The 14,556-nt window shown below is 41.4% G+C and overlaps 1 protein-coding gene across 2 annotated transcripts in view; it reads right to left on the bottom strand.

Moving 5' to 3' along the window:
- The window catches only part of LOC109322641 (mitogen-activated protein kinase kinase kinase 2-like), a 28,428-nt gene extending 27,677 nt beyond the window's left edge, over positions 1 to 751 (bottom strand). Inside the window, exon 1 of one of the 2 annotated variants that reach the window (XM_019553705.1) lies at positions 661 to 751. In XM_019553705.1, coding sequence (XP_019409250.1) covers positions 661 to 664 — 4 coding nt within the window. In that variant the 5' untranslated portion in view covers positions 665 to 751. The remainder of the gene's footprint in view (positions 1 to 660) is intronic. The other variant, XM_019553706.1, reaches the window with a different exon arrangement.
- Between the last annotated feature and the right edge of the window lie 13,805 nt (positions 752 to 14,556).

Raw genomic sequence — 14,556 nt, 5'->3', positions numbered from 1 at the left:
ACTCTTTCCTGCTTATGCAGGGGGTCGGACTCGATGATCCATTGAGGTCCCTTCCGACCCTAGCATCTATGAATCTATGAATATGCAAAATGCAGGTCTGTGAAAATGCAAATCCATTGCAGTAAGGTTCAAAGGGAATAGGAGACAATAGGTGTGAGAAGGGAGTTGGGGGGAGGGAGGTGGGAAGGGGGAGGTGGTGATAGAAGGTAGCTGGTAAAATGTAGAGAGGTTATCTGCGGTTATCAGATGGCAGGCAGGTCATAATGTGCCATAAATCCAATGTCTATATTTAGTCCATGATTTTTTGTATCCACTAGATTTATGAAGATGTATTTGATCCATTGTCTCTATGATTAAAGAATTTTGTCTATAGTTCGTATTTAAAAATGGATTGTTTTTGGCCTAACAGCATTATTGCCAGACAGAATCAATGCTATTTGGTACCTCAGCTGTGCACTTAATATTTTTACTTAAGTTTATTCTACATCCAAAAAGTAGGTATTGTAATTTTGGGAAATACACAAAGTAACTAAACCTCACTTCAAGTGAAAATATCACTACAACATGCATCTCCATGGTAATAAATTAAAGTTATATAACTTTTACTATTCTTTTTACTGGCAACAATACTAAATTGGATTCAACTCGCATGTAACTTACCCATAATGGCAGTCAGCCTGAAAACCTGAATTTCAGGGCAATGATTCTCTTGTTAGCATGCTTCTATTCCCTGAAAATAAAAAGATATTAAACAATCAGAATTACTAAAAAGTCAAAACTGAGTATTTAAGATGACAAAAATTCCAAGTGTGAAGTATAGCCATTTCATTAGTTCCCACAGCAGGCGTTTGGGAGTGTCAAATATTTAAAAACTGAATACCCAGAAACTCAGGAAGCACAGTATTAAGCTGCAGACTTTTATTGTATCTATAATTTAAAAGCTTCAAAAATAAAATCTTCAACTTTAATTTTGATTGCCACCTTAACATCTGGATGTGCAAGCTGGAGATTCAAAGGCACAGAAAGATGTCAAAATGCCCCTGAAAGCAAGTCCCTCAGGAAAGTACTATGTATAAAATTAAATTGCCTGCTTAAATTTTTAAGCATTTAACAATTTAGATATATGCGGTCCAGAAAAAAGATGGACATATAAATATAGATGGACATAAATCTGTTGAGAATGAATCCAAAACGTCCATGTTGGGCAGCTGTTAGAACATGCAAAGAGTGAAGCAAAAAATCCTCCTGTAGAAAAGCAATAAAGAGAGAGGGAGCTTTCAGGACTTCAACAGGAAACACACAAGAACCATCAAAGAAAAGAGAAGAATGGTGGACCCTTAGTTGTATCCTAAGTAAAAGCAGGATTAAGATTTAGCATGCAAGAACCCAAGGGAAAGGGGAAAAAAAAATCACTGCATATTGCCCATGCTCAAAATATCCCTTCTTCCCCGAATGGAGCAGGTAACCATAATAGCATTTTATTTCCTTCTTCACTCAAATGCCAGCACAAGATGAGTCTCTAAGGATCTAGAGCACCACATAGGGAATGAGATTGATAGATGCATGTATTGCCTGTCCCTCCAACCAGCACCCAATCACAGCAACACCAAAAATGCAATACCGTTCCAACTATACAAGCTACATTGACTTCGCTTCCCTTTCACCTAGCATCCCAAAGCTGACTGAGGTAGTTAATGTTGGCCTGAAGTTAGGCAGAAGGCAAGTAAAGATGCACCTTACAGACTAACTGAATCAGAGATAGATAAGCTCTCCTGAGCCACAGCTCACTTCATCACATGCTATGCAAGGACATGCAGAGAGCAGACTATCACTACTTCTGTTTGAAAGCCTACTCTCTGAATGTCCTTTCATGGGTTATGGAAGCTTATGAATTTCTGATTCAGTCTATAAGATGCACCTCTACCTTGTCTTCTGCCTAAAATCCCATCATCAACTAGCGGAAACAACTCTCAAATAACCACGCAGATGTCATGGGCTTTCTACAAACCTTGGGACACCATCATAGCTTGGAGGTTGGTCTCAGCAATTTCTGTTGGCAAGGGAAATCTCCTGTCCCTTATGCATGATGAACCTGAAGTAAGTTCACAAGTGGGAACTCAGATCTTTCCTTCTCCACAGTCCCTCCCCATCAGAGGGGATAAAAGTGCTCCTGAGAAGCCAGGAAAAGCATTTTTATGAATCCTAGCTTAATTTGGTCTTCCAGCACAACTGAAATATTTTCAGTATATATTTTCAGTATCAGGAACATGGCAAGTTTCCCGTGTACTGTGCAACTATTCAGACTTTTGAACATTTAAAATTGTCTCCTTAGTAACTGAATTCTTTATACAAATGTCTACATTTCTAGTCAAGCAATTTATGCACACTGTACAAAAGTAATCATGTAATACAGATACAAATCATTGAGTAAGAATAAGTATGTTAGTGTGACAAAAAACCCCCCACATAGGCAACCCTAACCCTACTTCTCTTTCATGTGGAAATCTTTCTGATAAGAGTCAATGGCAGTTTGTTATATGAACAGTTGGAGAAGCGTGTCTGTCTGTGTCAGGGAGAGAGGGAGAATACCCAGATATTCAGAATCCTAAATTAGTAGTAAGGATAAAAGCAATATTTAATCCTCCCGCCCAAAAAGGAGAAAAAAATGTATGCAGATGCTATTGCAAAGTATAATTATCCCTGCACTTTTAAACCAAAACTGAAACCATGACCATATTTCTTCATGATCTGCCAAAACGAGTGCTGTTCCAAACACCATAAGCAGGGAGAGTTTTTTGAAAGACGGAAAAAACTTCAAAAAAGGGCCTGAAGAGCCACAAATGCTTCCTTTTAATTTGCTAAAGGCTCTGGCAACACAGAAGGCAAGATTTTTTTTTTCTTTGAACAGAAAAAAAAGCTGCTTAATAAGCAGTTTCTAAACAAAAAACATGCCGTTTTATGAAACAAAGCTACTTTTAAAACACAGCCGACAGACTAATTGATTCGGATGTCCAGACAACTGAGACTACATAGAGGTTGTGTACATAAAACAAACAGATAAGATAACAATTAGTCTCTAACAGAAAATACCTACACAATAAAACACTGCATTAATGAAACAGGGGACTGCTCCTAATTCTTGTACTTAATAAAATGCAACTGTGAATTAAGATTTATTTCTACAATGAACAGAAATATTTTTGCTTCTTAGTTAGCTGTTGCAGGTCCAGCATTTTCCCTGTAGCGAGCTCTCAGACTCATAATAAAATCTTTTCCTCTACTAAAAAGAGTATTCACCCTCTTCCTTTACTGCCAACCATAGTGGAGGAAAACCCCCCAACATGTTTTCCAAGATCCTACTCATTTGATCCCTATGAAAAAGACTCAAGGGCTAGGAGTTAGTCAAGAGGAAGTACAGAGAAAACAGCACAGGACCACCTACTCACTACTACCCACTACAGCCTCTTAGTACCCTTGTGGCTCTCTGCATGACGCATATATTACATCAGAAAACCTCATCTTCCCAACTGTTTTGCACAGTGGTTTAAGTCTGAAATGAGAAGCAATCTGCTGAAATCGATCTACTTGCCACCTCATCCGCATCAGTGGATGAAGCAAAGGACCCATCTGTACTTTTTCAACATGACTAAAAGACTTTCAAAACTTCTTCACAGAATGGCAGAACCTTTAGAAAGAGCAGTAACAAGGGAAAAATATATCAGACTAGCATAAAGATTACCAGAAAGACCAGCTATGAAAGCCTTTAGAGCCAGCACAGGTGCTGTGATGCACACCAGCCTTTATTCCACCAATTTCTATAAAAGGTGAGAGGATGCCAGATGCTTCTTTGAGCTTTTAGTATTTCTATACACAGCTAGCACTAGCATCACTCAATCACTGAACCCAAAGGCAAGGCAAGGCAAGGCAAAGTAAGGAAACCACTAAAAACTAACACCAAACTGGAGCCTAAAAGTATGCTGGTCTTCAGTTTAGCATTACCAACTCATTCATACTTAGAAGTGCTTGATAGTTGGTCAAAATGCCTGATTTTACTGATGGGATGAATTTTGAACTTGGGGAAACTCAACTTGACTCCATATATAATAATGGCTCATAACAACTCTTCAGTAATCCTGTCTTCAGGTCCATATGGATGACGTGTAGCTCTCAGCACATATTCACCTATTTCTTTCCATTCAAGACATGGGCAATATATAAAGGTTCCTAGTACAGACTTTGCATTTCCAGCACAGAGTCCTATCATTTAGATTATCAATAGCCAAGAGATTACATAAAATGTCTTGCAGTGTATATGGGGAGGTCAGGAACACCACAGGTTCACCCACACCACAGTCACTGATCTCCTAGAGGACCTCTAGCACTTCTCTAGGCTCTACACAGCAAGAGCACACCTACTTCAGGCCAGCTTCAAAGCTGGGGACACATCTTAAGAGTCAATATACAAAACCAATTTCAGAAAACGGCACAGATGTGTTTAAAGATTTTAGGTCATATCATATCATGCACATTTGTAACTGTATATGACAGACATCGCCACTGTTGTATGTAAAAAGTGTCTGGAAACATCACATCAATATACCAGTCCTTATTCCTCCAGAAGGCCTAAAGCCACTGGATTGATGGAAGAATCCCAATTTGTCTGCAGCGGTGTTCTGTTTTCTGTGCTGTTATCTTCAAAGGAATGGTAACAGATGCTTCCCAACCCTGGCTGGGGAGCATATGTTGCTGATACCAATTTTGGGTTTTGTGATCCTGAGAGATTATAAAAGCTCCATATAATGCTTTGGAACATGGAAAGGTAGTTTTCCAGGACAAAAAATGAAGGTCACATGCAACTCTCCTATAACAGAAAACATCAGCTTGGAATTGGTCCACCTATTGCTAAATAACCCCAGTAGCTTGCACCTACAAGTATTACAGAGCACCAGACATTTTCAAGTGACCACAATTGATCAATAAAGGTCTCAATCAGAATCATTCACAGGAAGGCTCATTCACACAATTTTTTTGTCAAAAACAGGAAGACAAGCAAACAAACAAACAAACAACTGTCTCCTGTTCTGCTTCAGATTACACTTAGATCCTTCTCATGCTGAGACTCCAGGCCTGGTGTGTGGATATCCATCAACCTCCCCCTCTACAGTGGATTGCAAAGAAACTCAAACATGACTGCTTTAATGACCCTGATAGTACCAGCCTGGCTTAGGCAATTCAGATTCCCAGATGCCATGAGATTGTCAAAGCAACCAATGATACCACTGTCCTGACAACAGAGGCAGCTAGCATGAGCAACTAGCCATGGCCAATTCATAGGCTGGACTATAGGAGGTTGACAAACATGGAGACAGTTTATATTACAGAGGTCAAAATTGTTCTTCATCTCTGCCGTTAAAGAGGTTTAGAAAACCTAGTCTGTCTTGGTGAAGAAATCCAAGTTCAACTGCCATTTAAGCTTTCAGGGGTGGTGCATGAGGGTACTCAGGTGTACAGGCATGACCCAAAGAACACGGGCCCAAAAAAACCCAATCAAATGCACAGAGTACTTGTGCACCAAAGCATGGCATACATGTGGGAAACACTGGGAAGAACTACATCTATTGTAAGATCCCAAATATGAGCAATGTCTGAAATTTGCCCTTTTGTATTATATTCTCAGTGTTTACTGAAGATAACATGAAACAGTCTACAACTGCTGACTTAACAGCCACATTGCAGAGTCATTTAAAAAAATATGCTTCAGAGGGGGGAACTTTTGTACAAAATTTGACTCAACAGTACTAAAAAAAGAGCAAGACTAGTTCTTTAACATATTACTGTGCTCTTTAGCACAGAGGAACAAAAATTAAGCACAAGATAAAGTGATACTAGCAACACACCTGTATCTGAACATTTGCCTTTAACTCAACAACAGCATCCAATTATCATAGCAAAGATTAGAGGAAAAACTATTCTTTCAACTTAATCATGTATCTAATTATACTATTTTTCACCATGTTTCAGTATGATCAGGTGCCCCTATTTGCATACTTGGTGTCTCAGCAAAACAAAAGAAAAAGCACACTTTACAAATAGGAAGTTGTTAATGTAAAAATTCAAAAATTGGTGCAGTGGCTTCCATGGAATATTTTAACGCAGAAAAATGGTTTTAAATTGAGTGACCCTTTAACTAAATCTGGTCAATCTGAAAGAATAAAACAGATTTTACTTAGTTAGTTATATTTCCACAGTACAGCCATTATCTCGATCTAGTTAAGCTAAGGGCATGATAAGCTCACACTTGATGGTCCAGCAATTACGTCAGAACCTCAGCTTTAATTTTTAGAAAAGTAAATAACCATGCCAAATGTAAAGAAAAGCTTGTCACTTGGATTCAAGCATAACCCATTCAAGCATACCTTGCCAAGACCACAGGAGGCATAAAAAAATAACTGAGATAACAAAGTTCACTGCTCTGGGATCCTGAGCCAACAGCAATTTAGCAGAGGACTCTGCGTGGCAAGAAAGGGGGGAGGGGGGACTGAAAACAGGTTAGCCTAATCCCACTCTTACTCCCCCCAAAAAGAGAACAAATATACCACTGGGGACAAGTGCCAAGAAGCATCTCCTGCTGTCACTCTTGCCTCCCACAGTGGGAGACAACACCTGTTATAGCCCTTGCTGGCCCCCCTCCCAGTGGGAAAAGGGGTCTAATTTTATCTCTTTAGGAAGTGAGGAGGATTACCACCACTCCAAGAAAGAATATGGCCAAAGGGGTTAAAAAATCACCTTAAGCCAGTGGTCAGCAACCTTTTAAGGCTAGAGGCCGGACTGACCCAGTTCAGGTCAGAACCAGCCCTGAGGACTGTTGGTCGCTGACCCTTGCTTTTAACCAGTCCTGCTCAGACTCTCATCATTTTTCATAACACTTGGAGATGGGGTGTCCAACTCACCGGCCCTGTGGACTTGATGAATGACCTAGGGCCAGTCCACAGGCTGGGCCAGGCCCACAGATCTCTTTCCATTCCCTCTCCACCTTCCCCAACATGCCTGATCTGTGCATGGCACAGATCCCCAAGTGGCTGCAACAGATGCCGGATGTGGTGCAGTGTGGTGAGAGCAGCAGCCACACCATGTATGACACCTGCTCTGAGACACACGCCTCACACAGCACCTACTCCAACAAGTTTGGAAATTGAGGTGCAAGCAGTACTCACAGGGTTCACGTGTGGTGCAGGTCCCAAACAAGATGGAGCGGCCACCTGATCAGGTATGCTGGCAGAAAAGTGGGGAGAGGAGGACAGGGGGAATCTGTGGGCTGGATCTATTCTGTGGGTCTGGTCAGACCAATAAGCAGTCCCAGGGGCCAGAAGGCAGGGGCCCACGAGCTGAATTTGGCCCATGGACCATAAGTTTGATACCCCTGTCTTAGAGTCTAGTCATGTCACTTGTCATACAAGTCTCTCCCCCTGCCCTACCTGGAAACTACATTATAAAGCAACATCTAAAAGTACTCTTACGTGAGTCACTATGCAAGGATTGTAGGACTGCCTCGATCATGCAGGACTTTGCCCCACAGCCTTAAAGCTACTAAAAAAATCTGCCTAGTTAATAAAGTTTTAATTTTTAAAAAATGCTCAGTATTTGTTTCAACTTTCCTGAAATAGAAAGCAGGAGTACTTTAACAAATATAGTCTATTTTAATATACTAAAAAAGGTTTGGTAAATCCATACATTTCACAGACATTAGGGCTGGAAGGGACCTTGCAAGATCACTGTGTCCAGCCCCCTGGGCAGGGAAGTCAGCTGGGGTCAGATGACCACAGCAAGGTGACCATCCAGGCGTTCCTTGAACGTATCCAGAGTAGGTGCTTGCACCGCTTCTGGAGGGAGTCTATCCAGCTCAAACGTATTTTCTTGCCAACTGTGCAAAAGGATAAAGACATTTGTTATACGCATGTTCACCCATGCACACACTTACACCACATCTTGTCAAACAAAAATGCCCAACGTAGCAGGTGCTTGTTCCAGGGTGATCGCGATGGCCCCTGATGGCTGCTTAGCCCTGGCCCAAGTGTGACTCTCCTTGGGCAATCTCCCCTTCACTCACCTGCCACACCTTGGTGTTATCATCTTTGAAAAAAAGGGAGGCTTCCCAAGCCTGGTCTTACTCTCATGAGCACAAGTGTCCAAAGTCATTGCCATATGGCCCAATTACGTGGGCTCCATCCTCCCTAATACCCTCACCATGCCTCACAGGTGATTTGCTAACACATGCCGTTCCTGGGGTACAGGCTCCCAGCCCTCACCCTTCTTGGGCTATGGGCCCCTTGGTCACTGGCAGTGACCCCAGGTCTTTGGCCCCCTCTCTGTGCCCTTCCCCTGCTCCTAGAACACTTGAGACCTCTGGGCTCCCAGGTCCTGGTAGTGGTCCATTCCTGGGCCAATGAGATTTCCGGCCTCCCAGGCCCTGTTCACAGTTGCCCCTCCTAGGCTCAAAGGCCCCCTTGGTCTTCAGCTGTGACCCCCGGTCTTTGGCCCCTCTCTGGACCCTTGCCCCACCCCTAGGCCAGGTGAAACTCCTAGGCAACTCTGGCCCTGCCAGTCTCTGGCTGTGGTCCCTGACCTTCGGTCTTGCTAGACCCCTGGCCCTGCTCCTAGGACCAGGAGACCTTCAAGCTCCCTGGCCCTGCCGATATTCATTCCTTCTGGGCTACTGACTTCTGGGCTCCCTGCCCTTCCCGGGCTCTGACCTCAGCCTGAGCACAGGACTGGCTGACTAGGTTTCTCCCTCTGGGCCGCAGGCCCTCTGTTCCTCTCCCTCTTTCTCTGGGCCAGCTGGAACCTCTTTACCACCCCTTCAGTCCCTTCCACAACTGCCAGATATTATTCATCACCAGTCCTCTCGGGCCTTGGCAGCCTCTGCAGGCTATGGGCTCACCCAACCCTATTCCCAGACCTCTCTTGTCCAAGGCCTCTCTCTCCAAGCCATGGGTTCACTGCCCTTGTTTCCAGGGCATTCCCCTGCAAGGCCTGCACTATTCCCAGGCTCTGTAACTGCTTACCTCAGCTTGATCAGCTGCTCTCTCAGGAGCCCTGCTACCAGGAGCTCCTCTCCCTGCGTCTCCCAGGGCTAGACTGCCTGATCAGCTCAGGCCAGGGGTTTATATGGCTCAAGCTGGGCCGTTTTCTGGTCAGATACCTCCCTAATTAGCCCCTGCCCCTTCTCAGGCACCCTCTCCTCAAGTGACAGGTGCACCAAGCACCCTGTCACACCATGGTATTCCTATCCAATTGAACCAAGCCAGTCAAATTTGCAAGTTCAAAATGTCTGAGCTTTGAAGGAGCAAAAAAGTATTAGGCAAACAAGGTTCTTTGAGTAAAGACTAACACAGCTACAACCAACAACCCTAAAAAATATTAGGAAGTTTTTATGAAGTTCTCATCTTTTCCAGTACTATGAAAACCTGTAAACTCCTTTCTTGAATTCTGATTCTGCTACTTGTCTTTCTAACTGATATGTAAACTATTGCTTTTTTGTACGTTTGACAGCTAATAAGCTTTGATTCAGGAAACAGACCATTCACTGATATTTCTCCTCCATTTTTTCCAAAATAGCCTTTCTGAAAACATCCTCAACTTGATTAATAAGAATAATGGGAAAACTGTTATTTTAGGAGTATGAAGTCATTTGGTTTACTAAAATTGGTAGATTTCTCACTTATGAATCTAATTTGTTTCTTTTCTGTACCTGGAATTCTTTACATACCACGCAGACGACAATTATACAGTAACTAAATGCAAAATTGGGCTTGGACAGCATATGGTACATGACAAAAGGATGTACAAAGAGCAGTATGTAAAAGCCACCTTCACAAATAGAAAAATGCTGAACAGGGAGATTTTATTTAAGGAGGAAGAGAAAGAAAATTTGACAGAAAAATGTCAAGTAACCTAAGGATAAGAAACAGCATTAATTTAATTAAGGTGCAAAACTGAGACATAGGATTTGAAAGAAGTGAGACAGAAGTGGGACCAAAAGATTTTCAAAAAATGATATGAAAGTGGCTTTGAAGGCAAGGACAAACATCTGAAATTAGATGCAAAAAAGGATGCAAGTGAAAAAAAGGCCAAGGAAATGGTGAAGTGCCAAGGGTGACAAGTAAAGAAGAACCCTTGAGAAACAGCATTTTGAACAGAGGGTAGAGAGATGAAAATTCAGATTGGCATCAATGACACTTCATCAGGTATCATGCCACAGAAACCTTCAGAGATCATGGAAGTGAACTGAAGATTATGATGATGCTGTTCTTTACCTTGGAAACTCTTCTTCGTTTTCTCATTTGTAGATCACATAAAGACTGGTAGCAAAAGAAACAAGTTAGGAAATGCTAGAGGTGGTTAAATGGGATAGAAAGTTTTTGCACTTTCTATAGACTAGATATGTCTATAGAAGGGGTTGTATGGTACTAAAAACTCACGTTAGGAGTAGGGGTACAAGCCTCCCAGTGACAGATTAACAAGGGCAGGCAGGAGGACTTTCAACTGTGCACAAAGCGGGGAGAAGGATGATAAGAAGGTCATATGGTACAAATACTAGGATTATAAGTCGGTATCATGGCATCAAATTTGAGGGAAAATCCAAACAAAAAGGATGCAAGAAACTATATTAATTGTCTATATACTAATAGTAGGAGCCCTTAGATAATAGACAAGAGGTACTGGAAAAGTTTATGTACAAGATAAAATATGATATGGTTTGTATTATTAAAAGTGATAATCATAAAACATACTGTACCTGCGTTAAAAGGTTTACAAATTATTTAATAACAGAATATGGAACAAAGGGTGGGATTCACTTTATGTTAAAGATATGTTAGCAGTTAGTCAGACAACTTGGAATCCTTTCGATGCTCATTTATTAAAACTAACTTTGAAAACTAAAGATGGTGTAGGAACAAGCATTTGTTAAAAGACTCAATTTCAGAGAGAGAACCACTCCCTACTTCTGTGCTTGAAGTGCAAAATGGAAAAAAAAAAAAAAAAAAAGCAAACTAAAAAATAACAGATAGTTTCTTAACAAAGTCCCATGTCTGGCATGTCATAACTTACCGTTGACTCCATTCTGAAGAACAGCTAATTGCTGATCTAAAAAATGAGTGGCTACCAAATTTCTAGTGATCATGATCTGATGACATTCATCTTGAACAGAATGATACCAATAAGTAAAATAAATATTTATAACTTTAAAAAGACCAATTCTCCAACACTCAAAGATGGGGCCAGGGGCCAACTCTGCACACTGGCTTCAGAGCTATATGCCAGGTCCAACCCAACACACAGCCCTGAAGCCAGTGCAGGATCCCAGACTTGGTGTGCTGGGTCCAATTTGGCACATGGCTCTGAAGCCAGTGTGCAGGATCCAGCTCTAGGTCAATCCTGGGTGGTACCTCATTCCAGCACAATGTTGGAGAAGGGAGCTCAACATGGATCTGGATATTTGGCAGTGGTTGAGGGGGGCACAGAAATTAACACTGCCACCACCCCACCCATCCATTCCCACCCCTAAATGTCTAGAACTGCAAGGAGGTTTTTCATCACATATGATGTGCACCTCAATTTTTCCAAGCTGGTTTAGGGGGAGAGGACAGGCAGTGGGTGTGGGGAAGGTGCAAGTTATGTGCGAGAAAAATACAGTAAATCATAACTGAGATACTTAATAAGTGGAGCCTGCTAGGCCTATATCACTTGCAAGTTCAATTTCTGAATATTTTATAAAACTTTATTTAGTTTCCCATTCACATCACAATGGAAGTGAAAAGAAAAGGTGGGAAATGACATACTGAATTGGATGGTAAATAACAGATCATGTTGGTTAATAAAAGCAAGGGATAGAAATCAATACACCAAAACCTGGCATGTCAGAATTAAGTCTAATTGGTGAACAAAATTATGAGTGCCTGATCTATCCTGCTTCATGATGAGATCCTTAAAACGACAGGCTGACAGGCAGACTTTGGAAGGGAATGAATGGCTGCAAGATTCTTGGAGTGGGGGGGATGCCAATGAGACCTTTTGCTTCACTATCAAAACTCTTTCTTATTTTAGTGTCTAGTAATTGTGCTCCACATCTACAGGATGGATCTGACGGCTCTGTGGGACAGATCTGGCCCGCAGGCAGTAGGTTGCCAACCTGTGCAGTACATGAAAGGGAAAAAAGAATGACCCAGAAATCTATATATTATTTAGTATGAAATTAATAGAGAAAATGATTAATTCATAACTCAGATAAGTAGAGACCAAATATATAATTAACACCATCCAGCATGGTTTCATGCAAGACAGCCTTTTCAAAAAAAGATGCATTTCTGACAGGGTTACAAGTCTGGTTAATAATGGTAACTGAGGTGATACAGCATACCTAAGCAAATGACTTGCAGAAATCTAAAATGTTTCAATTACTTGATTAAAGCTTGCATTATATTTAACTAATGGAACACACATTGGATAAATTAGAACAAGAGTACTAGCAGATTGCAAAAATACAGCTATTAAATGCATTTTTATATAGTTATAAATTATATCAGTAGGTGGGATTCTCTCTCATGGGATGTACTCAGGATCAGTTGGTTCATGGCCTGGCTAACTTTAACATTCTTTTTCTATTAATGATTAAAACGATGGTATGAAATCTCTGTGGGAAAGAGTTTGCAGAATATAGAAAGATTGGTTGGGTAGCAAGTAATGAATGAGAGACAAGATATGGTTAAAATCAGTACAAACTGTTTTGTTAAATAGTCACACTCAACAAAACGCCTTTTCATACAGCATAAAGAGTAGGTAATAATTCTAGGATCCAGAAATGCAACAATACCTATATGATCAGAACGATTCTGTCTTGGAAAGCAATGGCTAAAATATATTTAGGGGGTCATCATGGATAAAAACCTCTACAGGAGTTCAAAGCAATACCATGGCAAAAAAAAGATTCCTGTAAAGCTTGGATGAAAAAAAAAACTAGATATCAGGTAGAAGCAAAGAAACAGTCTTGCCTCTGTACATATGTTGGACAATACTACTAAAACACTGCACACCTAGGTATGGCATTTGCACTTCAAGGAGGATACGAAAATACCTCAGCTGAAGGAGAACCACAAAAAGATCGAAAGGCTGGGAAATAATTTTTACATTGTGAAGTTTAAGGCTCATCTTATTCAGCTTCTCAAAGACAAGGTTGAGAGTTAACAAGCATAAAGATGCTCAGTAAGGAAAGACTTTTGACCTTGCTGACAATGCCCTAAGCTACCGGCTATAATTTCAAGCTAGTTGAATTCAACCTTGAGGTAAACTGTGATTTCTTAACAACAAGGGTGATTAAACCTTGGAATGCCTTACCAAAGGAGCTAGTAGACTTACCATCACTTGAAGTCTTTAAGACAAAACTCCTCAAAGACGCACCTTGATTTAACTGTTGAGACACATTCTTTGGTGAATACAGAGAAGGAAGGGTTAAGAAGGATGGCTGGAATGCCTCTTTCTGGCTGTGGACTCTCTCTCTGAGCTTTCCTTTTCAACATCTTTCTTTAAGGGCCCCAAGAAGCTCAGGTTTTCTTGCTTTGTTCTCATCATGATCATAAACACTTGCAGCTCTGCATTAAGACTATTATAATCAAGCACAAGTTTAGGGTTCCAACCAGTTCCTTATAGGGGTCAGGCAAATGCTTCCCCCTCCCCACAAAAGCATAATTAATTGGAATTTTTTTTTTACCTTCATCCAAGTATCAGCAATTCACTACGCTAGAGTTGGGCAAGTTGGGTACTGAGCAGGTTGGGCCAGTGTTCTAAAACCGTACCTAGAAACCTTGCAGGTACCAGCTAACTAGCCAGCCGTGTTAGCTAAGTTTGAAGGATTTTTAAAAATTAAAATATTTAATGTAAAACAAAGGCTGGGAACCTATGGCCCACGACCCAGATGTAACCACAGAGCTATTCTTTCTTGCAGCAGAGCGGGGGGGGGAGGGTGTCCATCTGTAATAAGGAGGGAAGAATCAGCAGTGGCAGCACTGCAGAAGGGAGAGGTGACTTAACACAGCTCCTGCCACCACAACTATAAAGTGGCCTGCATTGGGGGCTAAGCTCCTTTAACAGCAGCCCCCGAACATTACCAACCCCAGTCTAAAAAACATGGATTGATACAGGACTTGAAATGAAATTTGATGGCCTGTGATGTACAGGAGGTCAGGCTAAATGACCTATGGGTCCTTTCTACATTCATTGCTAAGACATTTTGGGATGCAAGAATGCCAGAGCAGAAAGCTACACTGACCACTAAAAATCAGAAGCAGAATGGCATAAAAGGGGCCTAACGCAAATGAAAATGAGATCTGCTTCACAGACTGCAAGTTGTATAAAAGCTGCCTTTCGTTCTTGTTGCAGGGTTGTAGCTGTGTTGGTCTAAGGACATAGGCAGGCAAGGTTCTTTGGTTACATGTGATATCTTTTATTAGACCAACTAAACAGCTGGAAAAATGTTCTTTGCAAGCTTTCAGGCACAAACAC

Source organism: Crocodylus porosus, unplaced genomic scaffold (genome assembly GCF_001723895.1).
Source record: "Crocodylus porosus isolate Cpor-Errol unplaced genomic scaffold, CroPor_comp1, whole genome shotgun sequence".
Lineage (NCBI taxonomy): Eukaryota > Metazoa > Chordata > Crocodylia > Crocodylidae > Crocodylus > Crocodylus porosus.
This window is presented reverse-complemented; position numbering and strand designations above follow the sequence as displayed.